General features: G+C 48.9%; 2 protein-coding genes across 5 annotated transcripts in view; one reads left to right on the top strand and one right to left on the bottom strand.

The window, feature by feature from the left end:
* Positions 1-16145, top strand: part of TBC1D22A (TBC1 domain family member 22A) — a 408936-nt gene that overhangs the window by 143320 nt on the left and 249471 nt on the right. For all 4 annotated transcript variants that reach the window (XM_055374373.2, XM_055374374.2, XM_055374378.2 and 1 more), the window contains one exon: positions 5638-5752. In XM_055374373.2, coding sequence (XP_055230348.1) covers positions 5638-5752 — 115 coding nt within the window. The remainder of the gene's footprint in view (positions 1-5637; positions 5753-16145) is intronic.
* Positions 8783-9548, bottom strand: LOC109025183 (putative uncharacterized protein FLJ32756). The gene is given in 1 exon segment (XM_019020277.2): positions 8783-9548. A coding segment is annotated over 1 exon segment (534 nt). The 5' UTR covers positions 9443-9548; the 3' UTR covers positions 8783-8908.

Genomic DNA, 16145 nt, shown 5'->3' on the forward strand with positions numbered 1-16145 from the left:
GCACCATGGGTTTCATCTGGCAGGGCCTCTTCATCCCAGATCCTTGGAATAGGAAGGCTTGGAAATAGGAAGGCTTTTCAGGGAGAAAAGAAACAGCTCTCCACCTGTGAGCAAGTCGCTAAGGAAAGGCTGCTCACTCCGTTTCTCAGCCACATGGACTTCCCAGATAGACCCTGAGCTGTTTCACTGGCCCGTGGCTGTGTGTGTGTCCCAGATGGACCCTGAGCTGTGTGCGTGTCCCAGATGGACCCTGAGCTGTGTGTGTGTGTGTGTGTGCTCTAGGTGCATGTGTGTGTGTTCTTTTTTGTGTATGTGCACTTGTGCCTCTGTGTGTGTACATGGGCTCTTTCCTGCGTGTGTATATGTGCGCATGTGCTTTTCATGTGTGCGCGTGTGCTCTCTGTGCACATGAGCTTTTCTCTGTGTGTGTAGGTTGGTGCACTTACACTCTTCTCTGTGTACACGGGCTTTTCTCTGTGTGCACGCTTCATATGTGTGTATTCTGTGTGCATGTGCTCTTCTCCACGTGTGTGTGCTCTTCTGTGTGTGTGTGTGCTCTTCACGTGTGTGCGCTCTTCTCTGTGCGTGTGCTCTTCTTTGTGTGTGTGCGCGTGTGTTCTTCTCCGTGTGTGCACACATGCTCTTTTCTCTGCATAGAAGGCTCCTCTCCTCCTCCCTCCTCAGCTTTCACCACCCTCTCTTCCCGTCACCTCTCTGCAGTCTCCCTTCACCAAGTGCTTCTATCTTCCCTGTCCCTTTCAGTGGAGTTACTTCTGCCCCTTCCTCTCTGTGCATTTTTCCACTCAGACAGGTGGGGGCCCTGAGGTCCTGACTGGTTGACGTTTGAAGTGCCAGGCTGCAGCATTGCCTGGTAGAGGAAACAGATGGGAGAGGCTGATCACAAACCCAGGCAGGCACCCATGGCATTCATTATCTGTCCACACAGACCCCCAGAATGAGCCCATGCCCTGCCAATGGCTCAAAACCTGGAGAAGGGAAGAAGGGGAGGGCTCACATGCAGGGCATCAGGGAGCAGCTGCGCCATCCTCGCCTCCACCATCCTCGCCTCCACCATCCTCGCCTCCACCATCCTCGCCTCCACCATCCGCGCCTCCACCATCCACACCTCCATTTAGCCACAAAGAGCTTCCCAGTCCTCCTCTGTGCCGGCCGTGCAGGACTGAGGGCACTGCTGTAAAGTGGGTGGAGGAAACCCTTCCCAGGGACCCACCTTGAACTGGGTGAGAGCCGCAGGCCAGAGCTGGGGCAGTGCGGTGGAGGAGCTGCTGCTTTGGGTAGGGAGGTGGCAGAGGAGCTTGTCTCTGAGGAGATGCATGTGAACTAAGACTTGGGTGGAACATCGTGGGAGCCGTGGGAAGTTTGGGAGACGGGGATTCCAGGTGGAAAGAGCAGCAGTGCAAAGGCCCTGAGACAGCCGCAGAGTGGCTGGGCCTGGTGAGAGAGCACCCATTGCCAGCGAGGAGGCCAGAGAGCAGGGAGCGGCCAGGCACACACCTGAAGCCATGCTCAGGAGTGCATTGTCTCGTCAGGGTCTTGGAAAGCCACGGGGGACGGATGGTGTGACCTGACATTTTTAGCAGCAACCTCTGCTGCTCAGCGGGATGTGGAGCATGGGGGTGTTAGCAGGAAGACCAGCCAGGAGACTGTCACTGCGGACCGGGCACAAGGTGATGGTGGTCAGGCTTGTGGCAGTGGAGTGGGGGGAAGGGGCTGGATGCCACACGCATCTGGGGTTTGCTATAGTGGTGATGGCATGTGGGGTCCGCAGGTCTCCCTGGGATTCTCTGAGGGGTGGGCCTCAGGAGCAGTGCCCTAAAAGCATGTGCCTTTAGTGGCAGAGCCAGGCTTTGTGTGCAGTGTCACACGCCTCCACGGGACACCTGCTTTTCACTGTTTCAGCCTGCTTGCCACATTAAAGGTCATTTTTGTTCAATGCTTGAGCTGGCTATCCTTTATTTACATGTTAGTTGGATGACAGCGGACATCAAGCCAAGTGAAGAATTTGGACTGACTGATAGCTTTCTTCAGTCAATAAGAAATTGGAATTCTCCATTTTTCCTCAAAGTAATACAAGCGTGCGCTTTTAAAGTACATTACTACCCAGGCTGGTGCGGAGCGTCCTGGAGTCTGGGTGGGCAGAGGCCCTCTGTCCTGACTTGGATGAGGGGAAGAAGGTAATTGCCGGGTCTTTGGGTTGCCTGTGAAAGGGCACTCACTTGGCAGGTGCTTCAGCACTGTTTGTTTGCTAACTGAAGGCTTAGCCACCTCCTGCCGTGCCTGTTTGGTGGTCCTGATTTGCCCCGTAGTGCATAGTGCATTCCATGTCTCTTCTGAGGCTGTACTCAGGCAGAACTCGGTCTATCTCAGGTACAGTTCAGAGATGCGGGCCTCATGGAGGCTCCTGCTGTGGAACCGAGTCGGGGCTCCGGCCTGCTCAGATCTCTCCCCCTGCAGCAGCCTGTTTCATGTTCCATAGAGCCCGGGAGCTTGTTGTGCTGAGAGGACTTGGGCTCCCCTCGGCATCCTCCCTGGGTGAAGTTGGGTATGTCCTATTTGCCAAATTGGTTTTATCCAGCACTTAGGCTGCTGAGGAAAGTACTGCATTCATGCTTATGAGTAGATATAGCCTTGAGAGAGTGTGTGTTTGTGTGTGTGTGTGCATGCATGTGTGAGACAAGCCCTCTGAAAGTGAGGGGCCTTGTTAAATGGTGGGGGTGCTCCACTGCCTAAATTCTTCCTATACACATACACACATACACACACACACACACTCACACACTCACTCACTCACACCCAGCCCTGCAGTGCGACTGCCCCCTGCTCTGGGCGGTGCCTGCCTTGACTCCCTCTGTCCAGGGTGCGTGCTCCTGGGGCGCTGCACTGCTTGTTCCCTGGGCTGTAGAGGATGCCGTGTGGTGACAGAGCTGGGTCCGGTGGCTGCTGGCTGCCGCGGTCCTCTGGACACACGTGGAGGGATGTCAGTGGCCTCAGGCACCCTGGGCCTTCTTGGTTAGGAGGTGCTGGGCAGAGTTTCCACATTTCTTCATAACTCTGTGTGGTCAGCTTCCGTGGAGTCACCACCTCTGTGTCATTCCTTTTTCCTTCTATTGCTGCTGCTCCTGTTCTTGTGTGGCCCCTGTCCCCTCTGCCCCCTGCTCCTGACCCTTTTAGGGGCTCAGAGGCCCCTCAGAGGCTTGCTGGTGAGTGGACCTAAGGGCTGTTGAGCTGGACCCGTGCCCCGTGCCTGCCTTCAGGGACCCAGCCTGCCTGTCTTCCAGTCACACGCCGTCCCCTGGGCTTCCTTCATGCCCTAGGGGCTTGGCAGGGCTGGGGCTGCGCGTTGGTGACTCGTGGTGCAGCACTGTTGGCTGAGGGGTTGCCGCCCTGCTTCTTCATCTCCCTCTGGCCCCACACGGCTCCTCTGGCCTCCACTTGCAGCTCGGTTAAATAGCATGCGCATCATTTGCTAAGCTTTGGTACGTGAGAAATTCTTAAATGGCACTGTGTTGTTGAGTGGGTTTGGTCTTTGATGTTAAATATTCGGTTCTCTCTAGAAAGTTGTCGATTGAAAATGAAAAGCGTGTATGAATGTATGTGCGCGAATGTATTCCTCATTCCACCGGCGTCTCTCAGGTGCCTGCTGTGTTAGGTGGTGGCTCTGTTACTCACCTGAACAGCCGTGTGCACTGCATGCTAGCGTGGGCTAGGGCGGGGCCTGGACTTTAGGGCTGGTCATGCCACTCTGGGTAGGCTCCTTGGGTTGAGAGACTTCACCTGTCGGCCCCAGGTCCCTCCTTTGTAGGTCCCGGGTTGATGGTGATTTTGGGGATGGAGCCTACCAAGCCCAGTAAGATTTAGGATTGTAGGCAGGGTAGGAAGGGATCGACTCCCCAGGGTGCAAGTGTAGTTGGCTCTGCGGGGCTGAGTTTGTATGGCAGCGATGTAATTCATCCATCTGTCGGAGCGTGTGTTCCTGAAGTCTACCTCCTGTGCCTTGTTTGTATGGACAGGCCTGGACAGAGCAGTTGGACCCGGCCTTAGCTGGCAGGCAGCCCGAAGGTCAGGCTGGAGCCATCAGCCAGTGACCCAGTGGAGAGGAGTGGGAACTAGAGGGCCACAAAGTAGGGAGTGGTTGGCTCTTCCAAAAAGAGAGTGGGGAGGGAACAGGCGGCAGCAGAGTCTTCACGGAGGGAGTGGTGCTTGAGGTGAGTCCTGAAAGCCAGGGGAGTCGAGACCCAGGGTGCAGGCGTGGCAGGCTTTCCAGGTAGGAGGATGGGCTGATCACTCAGGGTGATCGAGACCCAGGGTGCAGGCGTGGCAGGCTTTCCAGGCAGCGGTAGGAGTATGGGCTGTTCACTCAGGGGGATCGAGACCCAGGGTGCGGGGGAGTGGCAGGCTTTCCAGGCAGCGGTAGGAGTATGGGCTGATCACTGGCAGGCTCAGTTGGGGAAGAATGCTGTAGCTCAGTGCAGCCACAATGTGGGTGCTGGCTGGGGAGACCCTGGGGCAGGGACCAGACTGAGGGGCCAGGGGTACTGCACTGGGCCTGTGCTGGTGGTGGTGGGGGCTCTGTCCGTGGGAGGTGAGGAGCATGCAGAGGTCTTCAGCCAGGTGTGCACATGTGCACGTGTGTGGTGTGGGTGATAGGATTGTGTTGCACCTTGGTATAATGAAACCCTCCTTATGAGTGAAGATGGGAGCGAGTAGGTGGGAATAAGAGGTGGTGGAGAGAGGGTCCACTGAATATATTGAGAGTATTGGAGGGAGGAGGCCGGAATGACTCCTGCATGCCTGGCCTGGGTACCTGAATGCCTGCTAAGATTTCGTAAGTGATGGAAGATGTTTAAGTTTGTCTTCTTGAATGGTGATAACTTTTCAGAGGTTTAAAGAAATCTGTTTACTTTATGAGGGAAATTTAGAGCATCCATCCACCCACCTGTCCATCCACTCATCTGCTCGCCTGCTCGCCTGCTCGCTCATCCATGCCTCCCTCCCTGAGGAAGTCTCCACTGATAGGTCAGGTGCTGCTGCACGGTGGCCCACGGGGTGTGGAGGAGCAGAGCGCTTCTGCTGGGAGAGCCAGCTCAGGGACGGACTGAGCCAGGGGCTGCTGAAGTGCTGCACATTGCTTGTGAGACAATAAATAATTTTTTTAAAAATCAAGTTTCAATTGTCTTAAGGGCCGTGCGTGGTGGCTCATTCCTGTAATCCCAGCACTTTGGGAGGCTGAGGCAGGTGGATCACTTGAGGTCAGGAGTTCACAAGCAGCCTGGCCAACGTGGTGAAACCCTGTGTGTACCAAAAAGTGCAAAAATTAGCCAGGCATGGTAGCGCATGCCTGTAGTCCCAGCTACTTGGAAGGCTGAGGTGGGAGGATTGCTTGAACCTGGAAGGCAGAGGCTGCAGTGAGCTGAGATGGCACCACTGCACTCCAGCCTGGGCAACAGAGTAAGACCCTGTCTCAAAAAAAAAAAAATTGATATTTGTTTATATTTGTATCTTAATATTAGGAGCAATGAAAAAATACAGTATACATTTTAAGTAATAGAATGCTTTCATTTTAAAGTTTCTGCCATGTTTACTTTTTGCTTTACCACCTGTTCCATTTTCTTTCAGATTTTTGAAAGGATCTTGTTCATATGGGCGATCCGCCACCCAGCCAGTGGATACGTTCAGGGGATAAATGATCTCGTCACTCCTTTCTTTGTGGTCTTCATTTGTGAATACATAGGTAAGATTTCTTGCAGACATTAAACGTGAACTTTAGTGGACTTGCTGTGTGTTACTATGTATAATTATAACAGTATTGAAAATTGCTACTAAGTGTAATGTTATTAATGATAGGTAATATTAGAGAATAATAGTTTTCTCATCAACAACAGCTTTCCAAAATGTCTTTAATCTACATGCTCAACTACTGAAGACATTAAATTGCAGTTATAATGATTAATATCTTCTTTTTAACAATATTTGAAGATAGATAATATATTTGGGGAGTGTAGTTTATTCTAAATGCCATCACAGTAATGGCTTTAATGGTTTCAGTCATTCAATCGATCAGTCATTCAGTCAATCAGTCAGTCTGTCTGTCTGTCTGTCTATCTGTTTATCTATCTGTTTATTTTGAGACGGAGTCTTGCTCTGCTGCCCAGGCTGGAGTATAGTGGCACGATATCGGCTAACTGCAACCTCTGCCTCCCGGGTTCAAGCGATTCTCCTGCCTCAGCCTCCTGAGTACTTGGGACTACAGGCATGCGCCACCATGCCCAGCTAATTTTTGTATTTTTAGTAGAGACGGGCTTTCACCATGTTGGCCAGGGTGGTCTCGAACTCCTGACCTCGTGATCTGCCCGCCTTGGCCTCCCAAAGTGCTGGGATTATAGACGTGAGCTACCACGCCCAGTCAGTGGTTTGAATTTAAATGGATAAGATTAAGGTGATAGAGTATCAGTCACATATTTTGCTTACAAGCTGAAAATCAAATCTTTAATTGCATTTCATCACTTTTCTACTTTTGCTATACTAGTAACATTTGGTTTTATGAGAGTATTAATTACTTGTGAAATAACTGGTTGAACAGTGGTTTAGATTGGGCTGTGTTTTTATGCTGTTTCTCTTTAAGTACTGCATATTTTTCCTTTATCACAATCAACTGTAATATAACTTAATCTGTTTTAAATATGTTTTTAAGTTAAAACCTCTGATAATAAAAGTGAGGATCTGCTTTTTAATGCATCTATGGATAAAACATAAATAGGAAAGAGGGGACTTTACTGTTTAGTCACAGCATTTTAATTTAAACCCGGTTTTGTCTTCCTGCAAGCCTTCTGGACTTGGTGCTCGCCTGTTGTTATTACATGGTGTTTTTAGGCTTTCCAGGTTGTGGTCGGCCTCAGATTCCCATCCTTGCTGTAATCTGGAGAGATGAGCTTTACCCGAGGACAGATTCACAGATTATCCTCGGAAGATGAGGCCATATCCAAGTAGTGAATTTTACTGCAACCCCTCTGACACTTTGTTTCCATTTGTGATTTCATAGGAGGTTGTCTCATTGCTAAGCAACTAATGAGAGCTGCCTCGGCTCACTCCCTAATCATCTCTTGAGTAGGGGAGAGGCTGCTCCTGAGGGTGCTTGCTTTTCTGCCTCTTACCCCTCATTTGACAGATAATGAAAATGCTCTTAATGATCCTAGAACAGTAGGACCTCTGTCAGTAGACTTCAGAGTTGTTAATTGAAAGGAGAAGTTCAACTGAGATGTGATTAGAGAATTGATATTCCATGTTAAATAGACCATTTAATTAATGTGGTAAATAAGTTTGTTTTAACTACTTTACCACCAACTCTGTTGTAAGATCTAAGCGATTCTTAATGCATTTGCCTGATTATCTGCAAGACAGGATGAAGGGGCATGACCACGAGCTTAATTGTGCAGAAGAAATTCGAAAGCCTGGAGAAAATGGAATCTGTGTCCTATGAGTGGTGTCTTCAGATGAGCTCAGAGACACTCTTCCTTGCCTTCCTGCGTCCCCATCCTTCCTGCATCGCCGTCACACACGCAGGCACATGCACACACATATGCACACATCAGAACACAACTACACATTGGGTATACGGTGTCACTTTTGAACATCTGTGTAAAACATACCATTTATTTCTGTCGGTCAGCTATTAAGTGGACATATAAAAATGTTTGGGCCAGGTGCTGTGGCTCATGCCTGTAATCCGAGCACTTAAGGAGGTTGATGCGGATGAATCACGAGGTCAGGAGTTTGAGACCATCCTGGCTAACATGGTGAAACCCCGTCTCTACTAAAAATACAAAAAATTAGCTGGGCGTGCTGGCATGCACCTGTAGTTCCAGCTACTCGGGAGGCTGAGGCAGGAGAATCGCTTGAGACTGGGAGGCGGAGGTTGCAGTGAGCCGAGATCGCGCCACGCCACTCCAGCCTGGGCGACAGAATGAGACTCCGTCTCAAAAAAAAAAAAAAAAAAAAGAAGTTTGGTCCTGGATTTCACATGTGATTATTGCATTTGTAGTCCTTTTTAGATCTAGCTTCCTAGGTTTCGGGAATGTTCATTAGTACAGTCCAAGTCCACCTTTCATTATGTTGTAAAGAAGCGTTTAACTTGCGTGGTGTGCTGTCCAGCTTCCTTATGGGGCTGAAGTTGAGTCATTCACGCAGCCCTTCATGGAGCACCTGCCCTGGTGCTGGGTGTGGTGCAGAGCGCTGCGGTGGGGAGATGACTTCGGTTCAGTGCAGCCAGTGTTGACAGAGCATCTCCTGGCCCTGTGCTGTGGGAGCAGGGCAGGACAACAAGGAAAGCCTGATCCCTGTCCTCTTGGAGTTTGTGGTTGTAGCACGGAAGACAGATTTTAGAGGAGTAATTTAAAGTCTTAATTAAAGTAATTAACATTCACATTATCAAGAGGAAGCCTGGGCTGCTGTAAGGACCTGTCCCCTTATAGGGGTCAGGGGAGGCCTCCAGGGTGAGGTGACGTTTTAGCCATGTCTCACGGGATGAGGAGGAGGCTAGATTGAGGCCGGGCATTCAGAGAGGGCAGCAGGAGGGCCGGCCTGGAATCCAAGGTGCAGTGACAAGTAGTGGCATTGGGAGGAAGGGCAGGGCGGCTTGGGCTGCAGTGCTGAGAAGGAGAAGCTTGGGGTCGAGTCCCAGGGGCGTGCGAAACCCGCAGCCACTGTGCTCAGGTTCTTGTCTTTGAACATTCATTCTGGCAGCTGCGTGGATGAGATTGGAGGGTTTCTGGGGAAGCTCATAGACCAGGGACCCACAGGGTCCAGCACCGGCAGAGGCACGGGTGCCCTCCAGAGAGGCTGTTCTGGTTTGCTGAACTCTTAGTTTGCTGGGTCTTCAAGCCGGTAAACCTCAGATGCTCTGCTTAGTGAAAATCTTCAAGATTGACTGTTCCTTCAGAGAACAGAGCCTGGTAATGGGATTCTGTGATTTCGACACCTGAGCACCTGCCAGTCCTTGGGCCTCAGCATTCAGGTTATCATGTGACCGCTCATACACCTTTGGTGCAGCTGCCTGTGGCACTAGCCCGGGTGTGGCTACCTCCTGAGAGCTGCAGCTGGCCTGGTTCTGAGGATGAGCTTGTGTTGTTACTTGGATATTCCTCTTTTCTTTGAAGTACAGGATAGCATCCCAGTTAATCGAAGGTTTAAGAAATCCCCGGGGTGTGGGATTTTTCCAGGGGCTTTCAGGCAACAGCAGACAGATCTGTGATGCCTGAGTGGGAGCTGGGCTCTTTCTGGGGATGTGTGTTCACCATGTGTCCAGAGCCTGTAAAGATCCACAGCTCCTGGCCTGCCACATGCTCCCACTGGTTCCACGGGAGGTGGGGAATCCTGGAGCGTGGCATTGGTCCTGAGTAGGAGCAGCTCTTCGGGAGTGGCTCATCGTTCTGGCTGTCAGTGGGAGGTTCCGACTCTGCACATGCTGGCACTCAGAGCCCTCTCAGTGTTACATTCTTTGACTTGGAAAGAAGGATGTGGTGGGCTTCCGATTCCCATCCTTGCTGTAATCTGGAGAGATGAGCTTTACCTGAGGACAGATCATCCCCCGAGGATGAGGACATATGCATGTAGTGAATTGTATTGCAACCCCTCTGACACTTTGTTTCCAGTTATGATTTCATAGGAGGTTGTCTCATTGCTAAGCAACTAATGAGAGCTGCCGTGGTTGAGGTTGACACACAGGACCTGGTCTGAAGGCAGACCAGTTGACTAGGTGAACTGCTTCCCAGCACAGAGGAGAATGTTCATCTTCAGCAGGAGGCTGGCCAGGATGTCAGAGTCAGAGAAACAGTTTGTAGTAGGGGAGCAATGCTCAAGCTGTGTGGAGGTGTGCTCAGAGGTGGGTTAGGGTTCGATGGGTCTCCATGGGTGCCAGGACACTGCTGGCCTGAGTCAGGAATACATGGCATGCATCCCAGCTCTCCTCGTGGAGCTCGACACTATTTGAGAAGGGCAGTTTGGTCCTGCTGTTGATGGATGCAGAGTCTGTAAATGCATGTTTAGGGCATGCTCTTGCACACACACATGCTGTGCACACAGGCGTGCAGGCACGTGCACGCGGACACACACACATAACCATACAGAGACACAAACCCACTTGCACACTCCTCACTAGTGCTAGCCTCAACCTCTCCAAGCAAATGGGGAACAAATCTGTAACCAACCTTTGTTTGAGTGGCACCCACCAGTTTCGCTCAGGCCCTGGAGGTGCCTGTCATTGGAGAAAGAGGTCAGGCGATCTTTCGTGACCTCAGAGGCAGGGGCAGCCGTGTGCAAAGCATGTGAAGACAGTGAAGTCCAGTAAATACAGCCGGTTCAACATCACCGAAGCTTGGGGAGAAAACTCTACAAGTGAAAACGAAGCGAGAGAGTATAATGTGATGGGAGAGATCGATCATGGAGAAGTTCTCTATGCCAGGAAGGTTTTGCAGCTCATAAATTTCAGAGGTTGAAGCCTTAGGGAGTGGGGAAGAAACTAGAGGCACATAGTGATACATTTGCTGAAGCTTGAATGTGCCCATTCCAGATCAGAGCCGAGCGTGCGTGCTTGTTCTTGCAGATTGCGTCCTTGACCCATGGGGCGGGCAGAGTGTGGAGGAGACTCCAGTTAGCACACCCATTGGAGATGACACTCAGCTAGGAACAGTCGGAAGACACACTTTTTAGTCTAATCTTTTAGAATTGAGAGGAAACAGCAAGGCACATGCTACTTTGGACTTAGTTCAGGCCATGGAAGAAGGCAGGTCTAGGATGAGAATAACATAGGGTCCAGGGCATCTTAGAGTTTGTAACAGCAGAGGAGTGACACCTGGTCTAGAGACACCGAGGGGTACAGGAGCGGGCCCAGACCAGAGGCCGGCGGAGGCAGGAGACTCGCTGAGGGAGGACTGGGCCTGAGAGGAGGGCCTGGTCCTGGATGTCAAATAGGCTGCTGTGAGGGCACCAAGGTGGCTTGGTGTGAGCAGAGGGGAGCGTGAACGAGAAGGAAAAATCCAGTGACCTCCTAGATTCCTGGCCCTGTGAGGGGTGTGGTGCCGTTTGCCAGGATGAGACGTGGAGTAGAAAGAGCGGGTTGAGGAGGCGGGATGGGGTTCTGATTTAGGATGTGCTGAGCGTGCTCTGTCGGCAGTGATCAAGTAGAAGAGTCTGTTGGAATCCGGGCCTTGGCAGGAGATCTGCAGTGGAGGTTAGTCTGGAAATTGTCGGCCTGGAAATGGCTGCTGACAGTCGCGGCTGTAGATGTGTGTGTCTGGGGAGAGTGGAGTGCAGCGGGTCATAGGATCCAGTGGCTCTCTGATGTGTCAGGGGTCTCGGAGATGTGACTGTCTGTGACTCGAGGAGCTGGCAATGGGGCTGTCCCACAGGGAGGTTTATGGCGCTCTCCCATGCAGGAGTCTGGGCGTTGAGAGTCCAGGTGGCTCCTGCTGCTGAGGGCCGCCTTTGGGATCTGTGAAGGATGCAATGCAGCTCTGGGGCCTGACCGCTGGGGTCCAGATCCGGGCGCTGCCCCTGAAGAGCTGCAGGCGGCCTTGGTGCCTCAGTGATCTCTGCAATGGACACGAAATGGAGATCGTAATGGCACCAGTCTCTTGGTTGGTGTGAAGACTGAGTGAGGCAAAAACAGCTTAGAACCAGGTATGGAACGCGGGAAGTGTCCAGTATGTGTTGCTCTTGTGATCATCGTTACTGTCACTTTCCTTGTCGCTGCCTGTGGCTTTCCTCTGCTTAAAATGGTGGCCGCATCTCTGCTCGGTCCCTGTCCTAGGTTTGGAGAGAGGGAGATGGTGCAGGGTGCAGGGCCGAGGCCAAAGCACGCCTCAGCCGAGCCTATGTGTTTTCGGAAGCTTTCCTGGAACCCACACAGCGATGTCCTCCATCAGCCACACCCTTGCCACCCACCAGCCACAGGGGGCCTGGAGAAGATGTGGGTGGAGACAGGAGGCAAGGAAGAGGGTCTGTGTGTGTGTGCGTGCAGGCTGCCAGACCAGTGTGTGCCCCGGGGAGAGCTATGGCGGTGTGGTAAGGAAATGGAGAAGAAGTGGTTTCAGAGGTAAGACAAAGGCCAGGCCTGAGGTATCGCAGAAATCAAGGGAGGGGACAACTTCAGGAAGGAGGGAGTGGTCAGCAGAGCTCACAGGGATGGAGACTGAAAATTGGTCAAAGCATTTGATAGTGGGGATCTTGCTAGCGACCTGCCAAATCTGGCTGAAGAATAGTGGCAAGCAAACTGTCACATCAGCTCCCTGCCCTCCCTCAGAAATGGGGGCCTGAATGTTTCTGTGCTGGGGGAAGATTGCACTCAGTGGACCACAGCCTCTTGCAACTTTATTTTAAATAATTTTTTATGATGGAAAGTTTCAAACACAAAGTCAACAAAATTGTCCGAAGAACCCGCGTGCCCGTCATCTGACTCTAGCAGTCACCGTTCTCCTTCCTTCTGTCCCCCACCCACTCCCAACCTCCATGCAACTTTACTTACTACTGCTGTTTAAAAACAGCTTTATTGAGATTCAGTTTAGAAACCGTAACGTTTACCCACTTAGAGTGTAAAGTTGAAAGATTTTTAGAATAGAGTAGTGTAACCATCAGCACCTTTGATTTTAGAGTATTTTCATCATCCCCAAAAGAAATCCTATACCCATTGGCAGTCACTCCCCATCCTTCCCTTTTCTCTTGTCCACTAGCCCCAGGCAGCCTCTCATCTGCTTTCTGTGTCTGTGGATTTGCTTCTTCTGGACATTTCACGTGAGTGGAATTACATGATGCGTGGCCCTTTGTGTCTGGCTTCTTCCACTTGGCATCATGCTTTCAAGGTTCATCCACGCAGCGTGAATCAGTACTTCCTTCATTCCGTAGCCAGGTAACGGCTCCGGGTACGGACGCAGCACGTTGTGTTTCTCCACTCATCCGTTGGTGAACGTTTGGATTGTTTTCATTTTTCGACTAATATTGTTTCCATTTTTGACTAATATTTTGACTAACAGGAATAACGTTGCTATGAGTATTCATGTACAAGTCTTCGTGTAGATATGTGTTTCCATTTCTGTTGGTATATAACTGGGAGAATTACTGGGTCACATGGTTACTCTGTTTAACCTTTTGAGGACCTGCCGGTCTGCTTTCCCACGTGGCGGCACCATTTTCCCTGCCCACAGCATTGTGGGAGGAGCGTATGTTTCCCCTTCCTGCAGGAGTGTGTCCACATCCTGGTCAACACTTGTCATCATCTTTCACTCTTTTTTTTTTTTTTGTAGACTTTACTGAATCTTATATTAATTTAAAGAGATTGAGTTCTGCCTCTTAGTCTCAAACTGTGATAAAAACTCAGATAAGAAGGGATGTTGACTGTAGAAATCATTTGTAAAGACAAATAAATTCCCCGGTGCTGCTGTTTTCCCCATAGCCCAGCACACCTGCAGTGTTGACAGCCTTCGTGCCCAGTGCCAAATTCCCTGTCATAAGAGGGAACCTTTATGGCAACTGTTTAACCCCCTTAAAATGGATGCACATGCTGATGTTTTCTTCTGGGCTTAAAGCTGAGTATTAGGTATGTATGTGTTTGTTTGTATGTATGTATGTATGTATGTATGTATGTATGAATGGAGAGAGACAGAGTGTTGCTGTATTGCCTAGGCTAAGTGCACTGGCGTTATCATGGTTCATGGCAGCTGCAACCTCGCAGGCTTAAGTGATGCTCCTACCTCAGCCTCCCAAGTAGCTGGGACTACAGGCATGCACCACCACGCCTGACTAATTTTTTGTTTTTTGTAGAGGCAGAGTCTTGCTATATTGCCCTGGCTGGTCTCAAACTCCTGGACTCAAGGAATTCTTCTTCCTTGGCCTCTGAAAGTGCTGGGATTACAGGCACGAGCCACTGTGCCCAGCTACTATGTTGTTATTATTATTTTTTAACTTTTATTTTAGGTTCACGGGTACATGTACAGGTTTTTTATATAGGTAAATTGTGAGTCACAGGGGTTTGGTGTACAAATTATTTAGTTACCCAGGTAATAAGCGTAGTACCCGAGAGGTAGTTTCTCGATTCTGACCCTCCTCCCGCTCTCCACCCTCAGGCAGGCCCTGGTGTCTATTGTTTGCTTCTTTGGGTCCATGTGTACTCAATATTTAGCTCCCACTTATAAGTGAGAGCATGCAGTATTTGGTTTTCTGTGCCTGTATTGGTTCTTTTAGGATAATGACCTCCATCTCCATCCATGTTGCTACAAACGATATGATCTTGTTCTTTTTTATAGCTGAATAGTATTCCATGGTGTATATGTACCACATTTTCTTTATCCAGTCCACCACTGATGGACATTTAGGTTGTTTCCATATTTTTTGCTATTGTAAATAGTGCTATGATGAACATACACGTGTATGTGTCTTTATGGTACGATGATTGATATTCCTTTGGGTATATACCCAATAATGGGATTGCTGGGTTGAACAGTAGTTCTGCTTTAAGTTATTAGAGAAATCACCGAACTGCTTTCCGTAGTGGCTGAACTATTTACATTCTCACTAGCAGTGTAAAAGCATTTCCTTTTGTCTACAACCTCCACAGCATCTGTTTTTTTTTTTGACTTTTTAATAATAGTCTTTCTGACTGGTGTGTGATGGTATGCAAATATGGTTTGCAAATATTTTCTCCTGTAGGTTGTATGTTTACTCTGTTGATAGTTTCTTTTGCTGTGCAGAAGCTCTTTAGTGTAATGAAGTCCCATTTGTTAATTTTTGTTTTTGTTGCAATTGCTTTTGGCATCTTGGTCATGAAATCTTTGCCAGGGTCTGTGTCTGGAGTAGTATTTCCTTAAGTTATCTTCCAGGATGTTTACAGTTTTAGGTTTTACATGTAAGTCTTTAATCTATCTTGAGTTGATTTTGGTATAACAAAGGGGTCTAGTTTCAATCTTCTGTGTATGGCTAACCAGTTATCCCAGCACCATTTATTGAATAGGGAGTCCTTTCTCCATTGCTTGTTTTTGTCCACTTTGTCAAAGATCAGATGGCTGTAAATGTGTGGCTTTATTTCTGGGCTCTCTCTTCTGTTCCATTGGTCTGTGTGTCTGTTTTTGTTATTGTGCCATGTTACCAGTGCCATGCTGTTTTTGTTAGTGTAGCCTTGAAGTATAGTTTCAAGTATACTCACAAGTATATTCATAAGCATGAATATTGTAATGCCTCCAGCTTTGTTCTTTTTTGCTTTGGATTGCTTTGGCTATTCAGGTTCTTTTTTGATTCCTTGTGAATTTTAAAATAGTTTTTTTTTCCTAATTCTGTAAAAAATGTCATTTATTGGTAGTTTGATAGGAATAGCACTGAGTTTGTAAATTGCTTTGGGCAGTGTGGCCATTTTAACAATAGTGATTCTTCCTATCCATGGGCATAGAATGGTTTTCCATTTGTATATTCATCTCTGATTTTTTTGAGCAGTGTTTTGTAATTCTCATTGTAGAGATCTTATATGTTACCTGGTTAGCTGTATTTCTAGGTATTTTATTCTTTTTGTGGCTGTTGTAAATGGGATTGCATTCTTGATTTGGCTCTCAGCTTGGACATTGTTAGTGTACAGAAATGCTACTGCTTTTTGTACATTGATTTTTGTATTCTAAAATTTTACTGAAGCTATCAGATCTAGGAGCTTTTGGGCAGAGACTATGGGGTTTTCTAGGTATAGAATCGCATTGACTGCAAACAATTTGATTTCCTCTCTTCCTATTGAATGCCTTTTATTTCTTTCTGTTGCCTGATTGCTTTGGCAAGGACTTCCAGTACTCTGTTGAATAGGAGTTTTGAGAGTGGGCATCCTTGTCTTGTTCTGGTTTTCAAGGGGAGTGCTTCCAGCTTTTGTCCATTCAGTGTGCTGTTGATTGTGGGTTTGTCATAATTGGCTCTTATTATTTTGAAGTATGTTCCTTCAGTGTCACAGAGTAATGTAAAAACATAGCTTTAGAAACAGTATAGCGATACTGGTAAATATAGATAAGTTATGAAGGAAGCAATTAGAATACTTGGCCATCCCACTGTTGAGAAGACTTATTGAAGCCTATCTCCTCACTGTGCAGCCTCTCCTTTGATTAAGATCC

This window comes from Gorilla gorilla, chromosome 23 (genome assembly GCF_029281585.2).
Source record: "Gorilla gorilla gorilla isolate KB3781 chromosome 23, NHGRI_mGorGor1-v2.1_pri, whole genome shotgun sequence".
In the NCBI taxonomy this organism is placed as follows: Eukaryota; Metazoa; Chordata; class Mammalia; order Primates; family Hominidae; genus Gorilla; species Gorilla gorilla.